Source organism: Artibeus jamaicensis, unplaced genomic scaffold (genome assembly GCF_021234435.1).
Source record: "Artibeus jamaicensis isolate MK-2021 breed Jamaican fruit bat unplaced genomic scaffold, CSHL_Jam_final contig_311, whole genome shotgun sequence".
Lineage (NCBI taxonomy): Eukaryota > Metazoa > Chordata > Mammalia > Chiroptera > Phyllostomidae > Artibeus > Artibeus jamaicensis.
In genome coordinates this window covers 1339959-1357235 of record NW_026521717.1, presented here as the reverse complement: position 1 = coordinate 1357235, position 17277 = coordinate 1339959, and the positions used below count along the sequence as shown (strand labels likewise).

General features: G+C 42.2%; 1 protein-coding gene across 2 annotated transcripts in view; it reads right to left on the bottom strand.

Moving 5' to 3' along the window:
- Positions 1–9295, bottom strand: part of WNT2 (Wnt family member 2) — a 47757-nt gene extending 38462 nt beyond the window's left edge. For both annotated transcript variants that reach the window (XM_037158963.2, XM_037158964.2), the window contains exons 1-3: positions 8460–9295; positions 6187–6413; positions 985–1262 (exon numbers count right to left, since the gene is read on the bottom strand). In XM_037158963.2, coding sequence (XP_037014858.1) covers positions 985–1262; positions 6187–6413; positions 8460–8542 — 588 coding nt within the window. In that variant the 5' untranslated portion in view covers positions 8543–9295. The remainder of the gene's footprint in view (positions 1–984; positions 1263–6186; positions 6414–8459) is intronic.
- Between the last annotated feature and the right edge of the window lie 7982 nt (positions 9296–17277).

Below are 17277 nucleotides of genomic sequence, written 5' to 3'. Positions count from 1 at the left end.
CTTTCTTTATATATTAATATCAAGCACAGTTTAATTTTGTGTTGACAAAAGGCAAATTATGATTATTTTTTCTCATTGGCAGTTACATTATTCTAGGATGGTTCTGACTAATATTTGATTAGCCCAGCCAGTTTATGCTTTTTACCAAAGGCATAATGTGGAGCAGATTTTCTAGTTATTCTGGTCATGCCACCATGCAGAATGACATGGCTTATCAACAGATCTGAGTGCTGCCGTTTTAATAGTTTCATCCTAGGCCATGGATCCCTTGGGCTAGGAGTTGAAAGCTGAGATCTAGTCCTGAATTTTTTACTGACCTACATGTAACCTTGAGCACCTGCAGACCTATTTCCTCATTTATTAAATGGGTGGTAGAGAATGAATACTGACCAGTGAATCCACAGTCCGGTAGGTTAGTAAGGACTAGGGGATAAGGAGCTAAAGTACCACTTTAGGGCCATGTTCTGCCTCGTCTACCTACTCGTCCAGTACCAGGAATCCCAACATAAGTCTGGTTCTAAAAAAAAGCATCCCGGACTCTAGAAAAGCCAGTAAACCAATGCTTAAAGAGTCGCTTTCATGATGTGGTTGAGAAGATGTTCTGGGTCTTCATATCCTTCAGATACAAGCATTCAATGTCCCATTGGTGCATGGATGAAGCACTAGCTAGCCTCACCCACAGATTATATCTTCTGTCTAGACGATACAATATCCAAAGGGACCATAAAATACTTGACTCTACACAATGCCAAAATCAGTGGGTGTACTCCTTCAGCTCAGCTGTGGGAAGGAGGGTGGAGTATGGATGAGATATTTCAACCCAGTTGGTGGTACTCTTTAGGACAAGGTGTTTGGGGTTGGGGGACAGTGGGAATTTGTGACTATATGGCATTTTATCAACTCTATGAAAGTTTAAGATAAGATAAGTGCCATGTGAGTACAAGGCCGTACAGGCCACAGAATGAGAAGCAGTGCAGTCCATACCTTCCTGCCAGCTCTGTTGTTGTGCAGATTCATCAGGGCTCTGGCGTCCTTGCCTTGTTTTTCCTTGGCATCCACAAATGCTCGGGTAAATTTGATCCCATAGTCAATGTTATCACTACAGCCACCCCAGTCGAAGGTGCCCTTGTTGTCCCTGGAGCTTCCCTTCTTCTTCGGGTCACAGGAACAGGATTTTAATTCTCCTTGGCTACAGGCCCTGGTGACGGCAAATACAACTCCAGCTGAGGAGATGGCATAAACAAAGGCAGATTCCCGACTACCTGAAACAAAAACGCTTTTCTTAAAAGTGGTTCTGGAGTTACTAGTTCTGGATAACTTTCACATGATGGCATACTTCAACGCTAGAGAAAAAAGTACTGATTTTTTCAAAGGATTCTTTTCTAGGTCCAAGGCTTGCTCTTTAATATAATCATTATCATCTGACATAAACCGTTGTCAATTAGGATATCTGTATGAGGACTGTCCTTACTTGCAATAGAGATTATAAAAGAAAATGCAGCAGAAGCCTGCCTTGCCCAGCTTCTGACTTCACATTAGTCTCTCATACACCTGCTTGCTTAACCTAGAATCCTATATGCTCTAGAACAGGGGAGTGTAACATCATTATTTTCCATCTTTAACATACAGTTTGAATTTTACAATACTATCATTCCATAATGTATTTTGGTATTCGTGCTACTACATGAATAAAACCTCTCAAGCCTCCAGGCATTACTGAGGACATATATATGCATTTAAATGATCAAGATTGAAATACTGAATTAAAAAAATCTGGGGGCTGAGATGGGAAGAGAATTCAAGGCAGTAACTAGCCCTGCCACTGGAGAGCTCTGGCTTAGCATTAACTTTCACAAGTAATTGAGAGATTGTTACAGGTGATATGCAATATCCCAGAGTTACATAGTATATCTAACTGTTAAGGTGAATGTACTTTCTTCTGGAACACCTGCACTAATCACTGGTATTGGATAAAAGACAGTGAAACGCTTTTCTTTGGTTTTTCTGGAAGGAAACAAATTTACCACTATAATTAGACTTGGGCAAGAACCCTTTGGGGTGCTTTCTTAGAATTGTTCTTTATTAGCATAGGCTACTTTCATTTATAGGCTGAAAGGTACATATTTCAGTGCAATAACTACATTACATTATTTTAATAATCTGTAGTAACTCATAACACAGTGTCGTGGTATAGTGACAGATATAAGGCTCTTTAGGGTCTGAGTGCACCTCATTTTTCAAGTGGAGCTATATTTCATTGTTATTAGCATGCCTTTTTATTAATGGTTGCTGCAGCAAATATATTAACAACCAAAATAGAAGCTGAACAACCTCTTGCCAAAGCAAGGCAGAAAACAGAAAGCCATTTGGTGATTCAACATGTCAAGACAAGTGTGACTTTTTGAATCACACAGCTGGGAGAACAAACCACCTTTTCCTGTCGAAGCCCTGCTTGGTTCCATTTGTCATTCAGTGCTAAAATTTATTATATGCCCCTTGCAATATTTGCTCTGCTAGTCTCATTATTAAAAATCAGGGAAACGTATCCACACCATATTAAATGGCACTTACCTCAGCCTTCCAAAAATATCTCTCTGCAAACCTTTAACCATCATAAAAAGAAATCAGTCCCACTCTGTAGTTAGGTAAAATCAATGACATGAATATTTGCCATAGGTAGCAGGTACGCTCTCCAGAGAGAAATGCAATGGTTGTAAGAGCTGTTTTAGAGTTCCAGGTTATATTATAAGGATCACATATTTTCCAAATGAAATTGAGGTATTTGTAAAAGATGGTAACTAACAGGTGCTAATGTGGCTTAATCTTAGGTGGTGGCTCTCAGATAAATGAGATTTTTATTATACCCATTTTACAGTTTAGGAAAATATCTTGTCAGCGGTCACCCCACTGAGTTGCAAAAGCCTGGTTTTGGATTGGAGTTTAGTGTCCACATTTAGAGATATCACATAGTGGGAAAATTCCCACATGCTTAATGTACTTAGCACTAGGCTGAAAGAAAAAAAATCACTTAACATCTGCTACATTTCAGAAATAATTTTCAAAGCACAAATATCACCTTTCAAAATATTTTTCACTTATTATTCAAGCACATTAGTAAATAGCTAGATGTTTACTTATTTATTTTTAAAATTTTGCCCTGGCTGGTGTAGCTCAGTGGATTGAGCTTGGGCAATTGAACCACACAATCCCGGTTCGATTCCCAGTCAGGGCACAAGCCTGAGTTGCAGGCCGGTTCCCAGCAGGGGACCCATGAGAGGCAACCATACATTGATATTTCTCTCTTTCTCTCCTTCCCTTCCCCTCTAAAGATAAATAAATAAAATCTTTAAAAAATTTTAGTACGTGGACTGACTTTTCATTGTACCTCCAGATGTTTTGGTATCATGTTAGATGTGGCCCTAAGATGTTTTCAGTCAAGTATCTTACATGAATCACTAAAATATTTGTGAAATAGTAGCACATTTCAAGAGTTGGCTTTCTAACAAAATAAATTTTTATTTTCAGACTATTCTTAGAAAAATGGATTCTTTTAAGAGCCCTCACAATATGAAACAAAATCCAAATCTGAATGTGATATTTAGACCTCTTCATGTGTCACTATTAAAGTCTCTCTAATTCCTGGATTGAGATAAGCCAGGCAATGTCTACTAAGTGCACAGGCATGGTTTTGTTGGGGGTGGGGGACTGCTACATGGAAGGGCAAAGCATTAGAAACTAGGCTTTCCAGAAGGTTATGGGTTCAGCTCTCTTTTAAAATTCTTGCTTTTTAATTTTATTTTTATGTGTAGGAATGAGACCTGATCACCTTTTAAAAAGGCTTTTTCTAGAATTCTAGAGGTATATTTTTGAAGAAATATTTATGGGCTTAAGTTTCTCTGCCTGTTATTGGTGACAGTCTGTTGAATGAGTAAAATGCAAATGTTCCTAAAAATGGTTTTCTTACTTGAAGCTGTCTGAAGCGAAAGAGGCAAATGTTCTCCATTTTTCTGTGACCTTGGGATGTGTTAGTAACTTATGTTCTGCCTGTAAACAGCATTGCCCTTTGCCTTCCTAGTCATCTATAAGGACATTTAGGTTTCTATAGGCAAGTTCTAAGATGTGAATTTCCTGCCAGGCAATTAATTATAAAAATCTTTGGATAGATTCACTGGAATTTCATTATTATTTCCAGGATAAGCTACCTTAGGCCAAATTCAGCCCTCCCAGAACCAGTGCAAAATCATCACTGATAGTCATACAAGTTTACATTAATGTCCAGGAGAATCTGGCCTTCTGTGAAGAATGGAAAGAAATTGTGTAGCATGAGTGTTTTAAGTTTCGAGTACTTTGGCAAAGCATTCAAGTTTCATCTGAAAGAACTCTGAAGAAGTACCAGTTAGAATCTCTTATTTACTTGAGGCCTTAGACTAGGTCAGACTAGTTCCAGCCTCTTCATTCTCAGCACTGCATAGCTCTGAAGAAACAAACATTGTCAAGATTAAAGTAAAGTATTTTATGAATGAATCCTGAGATTTGGCAGACCTTGAGGATCAGTGATCAAAATTACATCCTTTGATTTGTGATCTAAAAGGTTTTTCCCATATGAATATATCTTAATAGATTTTCATAGACAGAATTTAAAGGTGATCATTTTATAAATAAGAAGGACCTTTAATTTGTACACATTGGGAAACTGTGAAGACTTTGGGAAGGAAAAACCATGATACATCTTAAACATCAAGAGCCTGTACATAATACATCCGAAAATGTCTTGTGCTAAATATTTACAAATTCTCTTTGTCAAGTTCCAGTACTTTAATTGATTCACTGGTGAGCTAATCTAGGTGAAGTCTGAAAATTCCATGTTGTTGAAATTCACTATTAACCTTTCAAAAATTTGCGGTCATATCAAAACTCCAAATGAAATGCAGAAGAATATAGTTCTTAAACTAGAGAATAAAATTTCAGAATGTGGCAGTAAATTTACTTCAGGGATACACTGAGGGTGAGTGCACTACGCCCTTGGGGGATTTCAGAGACATTCAGTTATGCATTTGGCCTCATAAAACCCTGGGGCTGTGATGATTACATGGTAGAAACACCCTCTGTTAAGCATTACCAAGTGCGCAGCCTGGATGATTTTCTTAGGAATGGGGGGATGGAGTGCACAAAAACAAATGTAAAGTTTTCTGTTTCTGGGGTTCACACAAAATCTTTCGTGTTTTTGATTAGATTTCTCAGTACCAAATGGGATGTGCTAGTTCTTGGAAAATGGTAATAACACTAGGTTAAGGAACAAATATTTTTGGAAAATAAAATGTTTATTGCAGTTAATTTTCTCTGACTGCATACCAGCTAGTGGGCTACTTTCCACATTCAGGACTTTTAAGAAGTTTATTATGTAATTAGATAATGCTTAATACTCCTTCTAAGTATTAATAATTCATACCCCTATCCTCCATAAATACCCTTCTGCCTAAAATGTACCTGGGAAATAACAGGCATTCACTACAAGTTAATCTATTCATTCACTCAACCATTCAATGAATGAATGGTGTCTGCAACACAAAAGGCACCAAGTGAAGTGCAGGGATAGCAGGCTAGTCCTGCCATATAGAATTTACAGTCGACTAAAAGAAAATGTTTAACTCAGACACAGTGGGACCCAAAGCTGAATAGCTGGATGGGAAATCAAAGGTGGTGTGCAGAGATTTGTCTCTGGTTCCCAGTAACATGTGTCATTGAAATAATGACTATGACTAATAAAATATTTGGGCATTCCATCCTTATCTTTTGCTCAAATCCTTCTGGAAGATTCAAGTCCCAGAAAGAAGAGTTAAAAATCAAAAGAGCCCTGTGGCTACTGCCTCCCTTCTCCAAGAGACAAAACCTGAACCTGGAGGGACAGGTAAGGCTGTGACATGACTGAATGGACAGAGCAAAGAGTAAAAAGACACCAGCCCAGGAGTCTGCATTCCAATCTATGACTAGCCTCCTACAAAACTTTAGACAAGTTCTTTGATTCCTTAAGTCCTCATCCATAAAACAGAGACAATACTCCCAACAGAACAAGCTTCTGACTGTATAAAATGCAAAAAAACTGAGCACAGACTTTGAAGAAAAACATAAAAGGGAAGAGTGTGTGTGGGGAGAGCCCAAAGAGATGCCCAAAGGCAGAAGACTTACTTCGGAGCAGGACCCTGCCAAAGAGGCTGTGGTCCCTGTCTAGCGTGTTGCAGTTCCAGCGGTGCTGGCGGAACTGGTGCTGGCACTCAGCCGTCCACTCAGCCACGCCCAAGCCAATAGCACGCATCACATCTGGGTTTCGGTGGCACAGCTGCCGCTGGCGGCTCACCAGGCCTGGCACATTGTCACACATCACCCTGGAGGAGCCACCTGTAGCTCTCATGTACCTGGGAAGGACCAACACAGGGGTGAGAACACTGTCCTTGAGGTCCGGAGCCATATTTCCCAGGAGACTGAGGGGTTCGAAGCACTTTTCAAATATGAATTCCTTATCCTTTTGAGGATATTAGAAAGCAAGGGTTATTTCATTTTAGTTCCATGGAGAAGCGACACTGCAGGCATGGGAGTAATATGATAGAAGCCACCTCGAAATGGAGTGATGGCTGTCTTGGACATGAATTGAGAATCAGCAACTGATGCTCTGAGGAGTCAGGGAACCGAATGAGTGGGGAGGGGCAACATCTTTGGGAAGAACCTTCAAAGGCTATTCCCAAGAAGGCTCTGATCTCAATGATGAAATATGTCTGGACATGGCTTTGGGGAAAGCTGACCTTTAAAGCTCCTCACTCCCATTTATTTGACCCTAATGTTTAAATGTGTTAAGAAACTGTCTGTAGCTGTCTAATCAACACCTGCTGGTATCTGATGTTACACTTTCCTCATAGACATGCCACTCTTCCCTCACTAAAGAATCCTTTAAATTTTCCATTTTCCAGCTCTTCTTGGCTTTTATAAGGACCTTTGGAAAAAATATTTCTATTGTTATTAAGGACACTAAATGTTTGGAAGAATCAAACAGTGTTATAGCTCCATAAAATACTTTTGAAAAGAAACTTTAACCAAAAAAAAAATACATCATCATCTCTGCCCAGATGTTCTCTATTAGTTGTGAAATGTTTAGAAAGGTACTTTTATATAACCCAAGCTGCCATAGGTGTCTTTTGAAGCGATCAAACAAGGAGAATGTCTTTTCTTGTATTTTCATTATTTTATATGATCATAAAATTGTTTCAGCTGTGATTTCCAAAAAATATATTTAAGTGACAGCTGAGAGAGAGAGACAATGTGACAAAAAGCCTGGGAAATAAATAATGTTTATCACAGAAACAGAAATAGTCATTTTATTGAAAAACAATCATTCTGATAAATCAATCGTTGATCCTATGTCAGCAATGTCAAGGCTAAACGCCTTCCTGTTTGAAGCAGCTTAAGAAGGAATTGAATCCCTCCTCCCATCAATGCTCTGCTCTGCTCCTTTGAAGAGTTCCACCGTTCTTCTGAAGCTCCCTGCTCTAGCTTTTCATTTGGCAGAGACTCCTTACTTTTGCCAGATTCTTGAAAAACACGCCAGGGTAACAGGTCTTTCTGACTCAGTATTAATGTTTTTTGGGGCAGTTTTAGGTGCAAGGCCGTTAAAGGGCTCTTACTCCCTTCTCTTTTCAAGATCTTTAAGTCGGGCAATAGAAAAGAGTTTCTGGATGGGTATAGAATCTCCTTTTTGTAATGATGCAAAGACCTGTTACATTTACTGTGCAAAATAAATAAGTCGCCAATTGACGTTCACAGGATAGCAGCAAAGTTACTCTTTGAGGGGCCTGTGGTCTTTAAACGTGCTACCCAGCCCCGCCCCCGCCCCTCCCCAAGCTTCTCACTGAGGCAGTAGGTCTCTACCTGGAGGCAGGCAGCACAACGTTCTTCCGCCTCACTGGGGCCAAGCATTAGGAATGTGGAAGGACGGGAAATAAAAAATCACACGCTTTGGGTTCTACAGCTCCTGACTGCCTGCCTGAATGAGCCCCTAGGTTTATCTTGACGGGTCTGGGGGGGGCACGGAGGAGGAGGTGAGGGGCGGGGGACAATTGTCACACACACACACACACACACACACACACACACACAATCTGAGCTAGAGACCCAGCTAGCGCGTCTCTCCACGGGATAAGAAATTGGCTGATTTTGCTGCCGCTCAGCTGGATCCAAACAAACCAAACATCGGAGCTCTCATTTGAGGGGAAATGTGGGTTTTTTGGAATTGTCAAAGTTGGAATGGTCTTCAGAGGAAAAGAGAAGGAGCTCAGGATGCGGCGATAGGACAGGGCAGCAACCAGGGTCTGGGCTGGAATCCGTGACTGCCGGGGGCCATGGGGGAGCACCGCGATCCATCGAAAACCACCCCCCCACCGCCCCCACCGTGCCCTCACGCGTGGACTTACCACCATGAAGAGCTGACCTCAGGGCTGAGCCAGGTCAAGAGCAGAGGGAGCCAGAGCCAGATTCCACCGAGAGGGGCGTTCATATTAACCCCCTTGAGTCCACATCAGGTCAGACTCCGTGTGCGGGCTCCATGCGTGCCCAGAGCAGAAGCGCTCAGCACCCGGAGCGCCTCCTCACCACCACTGGCGCCTCGCAGCGCTCCCGCCCCCTGCTCGGTCTGCAGAGAGTGGTGAGACTCGCTGATAAAGTTTCAAACGACAAGCCGGGCAAGTGATAAAGGCCAGCGCAGGCCGCTCGCCCACAGCCCGATTCCCCAGGCGCAGCCAGCGCCAGCAGCCGGGGAGCTCCGTGCACCTCCCGCGCGCCCCTGCCAGCTCCGCTTCCCACCCGCCGGGGCTCAGTCAAGGGAGGGGGTGCTCTGCAGGGCGCCAGCAGGGAGGGGCGCGGGGCTTATCCAAGGGTGGATGAAAGGGTGGCAAGAGCTGTCTGCAGGCGAGGGGAGGTGGGGAAGAAGGAACACCTCCTACGGCCAAGGGCTCCTGCGGGGGCAGGCACCTTTCGGGAGGCTTCCAACCGAAGAGCATCAGTGGGCTCTGGCCACAGGGACCGGCGTTCAGGGTGGGCTTAGGCTGCCCTCCGGCGAACAGAAGTCTCGGGGTGTGCGACGTAGGGAATCGAGAGCAGGGGTAAGGAGATAACTGTACCGAATGTCGGAACACAGAGACGATTTTCAAGGCATCGCGCTCCCTAACGCTGAGAGAAAGAGTGAGGAGATGCACATTTGGAGCTGCTGAGTTTATGCAGGGCAAGGATGGGAAGGGAGGGGCCGGGCCTCAGGAAAATGAAGACTTGGTGGCCTTGATTCTTGGTGCTGGGCTTATATAGAAAGCTCGCAGCAAGGGGAGCCGGGAAGGTCCATGACCCTCCGGACCTCACCCAGGAGTCCTCGGCCAAAGCGTCCTGGGAAGATGCGGCTTTGACCTACACCCAGCTCCCCCCCCCCCCCACGTTGTGGAGAGCAAAAGATCAGGGAGGGAGGAACTCGGGCAGCAAGGGGCCAGCGGGGGGGCCACCTCCCGCAGCCCTGGCACTCAGCCTTTGAGATTTGTGGAGGTAAAGGGACCCTCTCTGTCCTGAATCTGCCCCCCCCACCCCAGACGACATAGAGAGAGAGAGGCTCGGGCTGTGGGTGTAGCATCTTGAGCAGCAATTGGCTCAGAGCCCCGCCGTTTATCACCGGAAAGGAAGACCAGGAACACGAGGTGGCCGTGAACTGTTTCACTGCTCTTTTCCTGGGGTGGAGGGACCCTCAGCCCGCACGGAGAGCACGCCTTGGGGAACACGGTGGGGGCGGGGGGAGTGTGTGTGTGTGTGTGTGCGCGCGTGTGTGTGTTGGAGGTGGGTAGCGAGCGCCACATTGTTCACAAGGCATACGGGGGTGGCCCTCTAGTTAGGAAGAACCCGCTCTCCCCCCACCCAGTCTTCGGGTGAGTGCGGCGCGAGCAGTGAGGGGCTGGAAGGGGCGAAGCTCAGAAACGCCCAAAACCTGAAAGATGCTGTCATCGCCACCCCTTCCCGCCCCCTCCCCCTGCGCTGGTTCTAGGCAGGTCCGGCCCATCCCAGGCTGACCCAGATACATCCCCGTTTGGGTCCGGAAAGGGAGGGGAGGGAAACAAGCACGAGCCACCCACGACTCCACTCGGGAAGAGCAGGGCTTCATGCCAGGGCCGCTCGTATCGCTGGGCCACGACCCAGGGAAAGTTCTGGTCGGTCTGTGCCTGTCGCTAGGGAGGGGCGGTGCGTTTCTTCTAGCAGTGCACACACTGGTGGAGGGTGGTGGGGAGGGAGGGAGTGTGATGTTATAGGCACCAAGCAGCAACAAAACTGCATTTACCTCTGGACTTATGCTCACAAACCGCTTTTCTGGTCGAAGCAGAAGAGTAAGCTAAAATTTAATTCTACCCTGCTTTACCCACAGTCTCTTGCAGTAAAATCCGCACACTTGGGACATGTAGAAGAGATGGGTGGCTCCAGAGAAACCAAAAGTTGCCAACAGTCCACTTCTACCAGCGAATAATGTAGGGTGTCGATGTATATGTTGGAAAACATAGGCATTTGTACGTTTCTGTCATAGACGGGAGACCTGAAACTGAAAAGTTCAGCCCACCTGACCATATTGTGTCCTCACAACTAAGGGCAGTTAGAAATACATAGCATGTGACCATCAGTGTAGGGACCCTTTCTATCTGCTCAGGGAATTTATCCACTGACCAGGAGATCTGCCCTTCAGTGGTTGGCGAGGACAATGACATGACCTAAACCTGAAACAGACCTCTAGGGAAAAAAATGGACTGTTTCCACAAACCAATTAAATCCACCCCAAAGTACTTCATCCTAGGGCAGGAGGAGAAGTCACACGTGATTGTAGAGAAGAAATCAGCCTTGGTGAAAGGCAAAAGGCTGAAAAAGTTCAAGAGAAGCTAAATCCAGATGTAAAAAAAGGTCCACCCAAACACCCCTTTCCTGACCTGTCTAGAGGCAGTTTAAACCAGATGACTTGTTTCTTCCAGATTTGTGATTCCATTTCCCTCACATTCTCCACTCCTATTCACTTACGACTTGTTATTAGCTCCGTACGACTTCTTTTCATGCCTGACAGGTCTGACTTTCCTATCTCTCCTGCACCTGCTATCTTAATGGACATTTCACTTTGAAGATAAGACATTTACTATTAGAAGAACTTTGGAAATGCTCGAGAAAATAAGGAGGAAAGAGAATTATTGCAAACTCCACTTCTCTTGCAATAAAACTACTATCCTAAAGAAGAGTTAATAAATGATGAAGTAAATTACATATAACTTCAGTGTTGCTATAGCAGATGGTGAGAAAAGGACAGACAGGGTTCAGAGTCCTTTTAGATCTATGAATTTAATGTCTGATTTTGGGTTTCTTCAATGAGAAATAATAGAATTGACTGTAAAACTCATGTACAGTACACAGAACACAATTCTTTTTCTGAATATTAATGTTAGTTTGCTCGTAACTTCAGTATAGCATTGAAGCCAAATGAATCAGTCTATTTTCTTAGTTAGATCCATTGTTTGTCTAATCTCCCAGGGCTGGGAGAAAGAACTAATTTACTACCAAACCATCTCCACCCTTTAAAAATGGAGAGTTACTTCTAAAACCAAATAGTCATTTGCCTTTCAGTCTGAACCAACTTCTTAAGACAGTGTCTCCTAATTTAGCTACTCACTAACCAATGATTCAAAGGTCAAATATCTCCAACTGAGATTCCATGACCTTAAGAGAGAACATTGTGTATTAACAAGACAGGTCAAGGATGGGAAAGAAAAAATATGTACCTTTTTTTAACTTCTAAGAGTATCATATACATAACAACATAGGTTAAGTTTGAAATTTGAAGTTTTTCTGCAATGCCCTTAAAACATTTCTTCCTTTTCCCTTTAGTCACTTGTAAAATTTTTATTAAGCACACTTACCTATTTTTGTCAGAAATTACTTTTAGGAAGAGTTCTAATATCTGTGGTTTAAATCTCAATGCGCATTTCAATAAATGAGCCCCCAAAACTTACTTCTGGTCATGAGAGAGTAATAAGTACCTGATTTATTCTCCTACTAAAATAATTTCTAAGACTGGACAAGACTAGATGAGGCAATTTTTTTCAGGGATTGGTGTGCAACACAGCTATGAATTTTGAGAGAAGGAAAACACAGGAGGTGTGTTTCACAACTTTCCCATAATTGTCCTAGTTTTTATGCTTAAGAGCACTTGTTCTGCATTGCAAGAAAATGGAATCCAAGCAGAGCAACAGACTCATTAAGGAGAAAAAGATTTTAGTGTTATACTCTTGAAGCAGCTAAAATTAGCAGGGTAGCATATTTGAAAATAGATAGCTATGAAAAGGGAGGCCTCACAAGTCTACATGGAGATTCACCACAGATTCTTGGCCAAGAGCTGGACTGAACACGTACATGAGAAGACTCTGTAAGGCCTAATAGAGAATGCCTTCTGCATGTCACGAAGTGTTGAGAGACACTGGGGTTACAGCTTTAGCAGGGTGGAGATACCTCATTATGCACTTCAGACATTTAGCTGAGATGCTAGACAGGCTATCCCTCTAAAGTAAGGGTCATGACTTTGTGCAAAAAGCATGTCATAGGAAAAAATTACAAAATTTTGTTTCCTTATATCACCACTCTACAAATAATAAAAACAGACAGGTAAGGGGAATTTACAAGACTAAAAACAACATGCATTAAAGGAAGACAACTTTGTATCATTTACAATGTCAGGCATACAATAAAAATTAATAGGCAAGTGAAAAAACTGAAAAATGTGATTCATACTCAAGACAAAGCAGTCGAAAGAAAACTGACTCTGAGGTAACTCAGATGTAGGAACTGTCAGGAAAGAAATGTGAAAGTAGCTCTTTTATGTTAAACAAAACTCTGTTCAAGTATTTAAAGGAAAATATGTCACAGTGAACAGAATCACAGTGGAGAAATAGAAGCCATAAGAAACAAAGACAAGGAGAAAATATTAAAAGTGCACAAAAAGACACGAAAGCTTCATGGTGGAAACCATAAAATATGGCTACCTTTTAAACAGAAACTAGTATAATCAAAAGACACTAGAATAGTGTCTTTAAAGGTGGGGGGCGGTGGGCAGCAGCTGCTAAACTTGAATTCTATAATCATTGTAAAATTCCTTCAGAATGAAAAAAATAAAAGTGCCTTCAAACAAAAGCTAAGAAAATAAAATTAAGCCAGTTCCTTAGGCTAAAGGAAAGTTATTCCAAATGGTATTATGGAATCACAGGAAGGAATGAAAACTGAGGAGGTTAAATTTGTAGGAAAATATAAAAAATATTTACTCTTAAAACAATGGTTGTTATATCTTGTGATGTTTAAAACCTATCTATAGTCAGAAACTATGTGACATCACCAGCACAAAAAACAGGAGGGGACTGTGACTCCAGGTAAGATGGAATGAGTATACAATACCCCGTACCTTTTTCTGAATATGGTTATATAACTTATAGTGAATGCATAGAAAAGATATTTGAGCACTCTGAAAACTAAATGGTAGCAGGTGGACTGAGGAAAATCAAAATTTTAAGTACCACTAAATGATGGTGTGTTTCTTATTCTTTTCATATCTTCTGATATCCTGAAGCCTAGACCCATTGCAGCCAAATCCTTGAAGTGGGAACCTTGTGTACAAAGAGAGACCTACAGGAGAAATCTCCAGAGAAGCCATTTAGTTTTTATCAAAAGAGCATGTAAGGGACTCCTAACATCCTCACAGTGGAAGAAATCCCCTTGGTTCTGCCTCCCTCCATGTCTCTTATACCTCTCTCCCCTGGGAATTCCTGTATGAATGTTGGCTGTAGTGACAGTGGCAGCAGTGAGAGCCCACATGTGCCTAAAACTTCAAGAGATGGAAACTGGGGAAACCAAAAGGTGGGACAAAATTCTGTTACTTGCTTTCTCTCTTTTTCTCTGCTGCTGTGTGCTCCAGACACGGATACAGTTGCAGTGAGTTTATGGCAGAGTGAGATAACTGATTCTGGCCAGAGGGACAAAGAATCCTCGAGAACCAGAATGTATCTGGGAAGTAATAAAAAATCAAGATCTTGGGACGCCAATTCCATAAAATTACATGTGAACTACTGTTTTTACCCCCCTCCAAGCTCTGCGCTGTGTACATGTAGACATGACTCTAAAAGATCCACCAAGAACTTTGAGAACAGAAGTATGGGATAGACCACCTTACAAGTCCCAGACAAACCACTGGATTTACACATGTGAGGCAGGCATAAATAGCATTGTAAATGCTATGAAAATGGAAATAACATCAAAACAAGAACCCACAGAAAGCTGGTCAGAATTTTTGGCCTGACTAGGTTTATTGTATGCTAAAATAAGAATACCAATATTCTCCATTGGATTTAAACAAAATCCAGAGTCTCTTAACATTCTATTCAAAATGTCCAGGATAGAATCAAACTTACCTGGCATATGAAGAAGCAAGTAAGTTCCAACTCAAATAGATAATACAATGTATAGACACTAATTTCTAGATGATACAGATATTGAAATGATCAGACAAAGACTTTTAAAGCAGCTATTTCTCAAATGGTCCAAGAAATAAGGGTAACTACTTTTGAAATGAATGATCAATAGAAAATACCAGCAAAGAAACATAAAATGGAAAAAGGAACCACACACAACATTTTAGAACTGAAAAATACATGCACTATCTTTCACAGTAAGATAGTGAAATGTCTATCCTACTGGATAAGGCCAACGCCAAAATGGAGGTGGTAGGAGAATGTGTAGTGAACATGAAAACAGATGAATATAAATTATCAAGTCCTAATAAGAGAAGAAAAGCAGACTTCCAGCCACGATGGAGGCATAGGTAGAAATACTGCACCTCCTTGAGCAACCAAATATAAGGACAACAAAGATTCAGAAACAAAAACACAACCAAAACTCACAGAAAATTGAACTGTGCCAAAGTCCAATAACAAGGAACCATTCATCCAGACCAGTAAGGGGGTGGAGTTGGTGGCTGGTGGACAGGGATACCTGCAGGAAAAGGCAGTGGTTGGCAACCTGGGTGGGCGCGCAGGGACGAAAACCCAGTAAGGCTCCCAAGGTGGCTGGCTGACTGGGAACACACATTCGCATGCAGGTAAACGAGGCAGGTTTAAAAATGGTCAGTGAGAAAGACCATGCAACCCAGGGCCCCAGCAACAAGAAATAAAGCCTAAAAGCACCGATTGGAAAAACTTTCAAGGTTGAGGTACTGGGAGAGGCTCCCAGCCTCATAGGAGGGTTCATTGGAGAGATACACAGGGTCCTAGAATGTACACAAGCCCACCCACCTGGGAACCAGCACCAGAAGGGCCCAATTTGCTTGTGGGAAGCGGCAGGAGAAACTGAAATCCGAGAGAGAAAGGAAAAAGCACCATCACTCCCTCTGACCCTGAGCCCATACACAGCATCACAACCCAGCAACTTGGGTTGCCCCACCCTGCAGAACACCTAGGCTACGCCCCTCATAGGTAACAGGCACAAACAGACCAAAACATTATGGCTCAAGCAGAAGAACTGCTCAAAGCCCCAGAGCCAATACTTTCAAGCAACCAGGAGATAGCCAACCTATCAGATGCATAGTTCAAAACACTGGTGATCAGGATGTTCCCAGAACTGGTTGATTTTAGTCACAAATTAGATGAAAAAATGAAGGCTACACTAAGTGAAATGAAGCAAAATACACAGGGAACCAATAATGATGGAAAAAAAACTGGGACTAAAATCAATGGAGTGGACCAGAAGGAAGAAAGAAACAACCAAACAGAAAAAAAAATGAAGAAACATGAATTCAAAACAATGAGGAGAGACTTAAAAACCTCCAGGACATCTTTAAATGTTCCAGTATCCAAATTATAGGGGTACCAGAAGGGGGAGAGGAAGAGCAACAAGTGGAAAACTTATTTGAACCAATAATAAAGAAGAACTTCCCCAATCTGGCAAAGGAAATAGACTTCCAGGAACTTCAGGAAGCTCAGAGAGTCCCAAAGAAGTTGGACCCAAGAAGGAACACACCAAGACACATCATCATTACATTAGCCAAGATTAAAATGAAGGAGAGAATCCTAGAAGCAGCAAGAGATAAGGGGACAGTCACCTACAAAGGAGTTCCCATCAGACTGTCAGATGATTTCTCAAAAGAGACCTTATAGGCAAGAAGGGGCTGGAAAGAAGTATTCCAAGTCATGAAATCCAAAGACCTACATCCAAGATTGCTCTATCCAGCAAAGCTTTCATTTAGAATGGAAGGACAGATAAAGTGCTTCTCAGATAAGATCAAATTCAAGGAGTTCATCATCACCAAGCCCTTATTATATGAAATGTTAAAGGGACTTACCTAAGAAAAATAAGATAAAAAATATGAACAGTGAAAGGACAACAAACTCAGTTATTAAGAACCACACCTAAAACAAAAGCAAACTAAAAGGACAGCTAGATCAGGAGTGGAACCATAGAAATGAAGATCTCAAGGAGGCTTAGCAACAGGGGAGTGGGAGGAGAAGAAGGGGGGAGAAGGTACAGAGAATAAGTAGCAGAGATGGTAGGTAGAAAATAGGGCAAGGGCAAAAAATAGTATGGGAAATATAGAATCTAAAGAACTTGTGACACATGGACATGAATTAAAGGGGGATATTGTGAAGGGAGGCAGTGTGCAGGGTGGAGGGGAATGAAGGGGGGAAATGGGACAATTGTAGTGACATAATCAATAAAATATTTTTAAAAAGAGAAGAAAAACAAAAGATTGAAAGAAAATGAGCAAAGCTTTAAAGATCTCTGGAACAATTCTACAAAGTATAACATTGTCTCATGGAACCTTAGAAATATTTGAGAAACAGTCCACAGTGACAGAGATATTTGCAGAAATGATGCATAAAAACTTCCTAAATTTCATCAAAAGCATAACCTTATAGATTCTAAAAGTCCAGCAAATGCCAAACAGGATAGGTCCAAAGAAACCCATCATGATAAAACTGCTGAAAGTTAAAGGCAAAGAAAGACAAACTCTCATAAGCTGACAGACCAATAATGGGTTACTTATGGGGAACAGAAGAGAATGATGATTTGAATGACTTCACTTCTCATCAGAAATTATGAAAGCATAAGGAAAAGAATCTACTTTTTAACTCTGAAAAAAAAGACCCTTCAGCCCAGGATTCCATATCCAGTGAAAATTCTCTTCATGAATGAAAG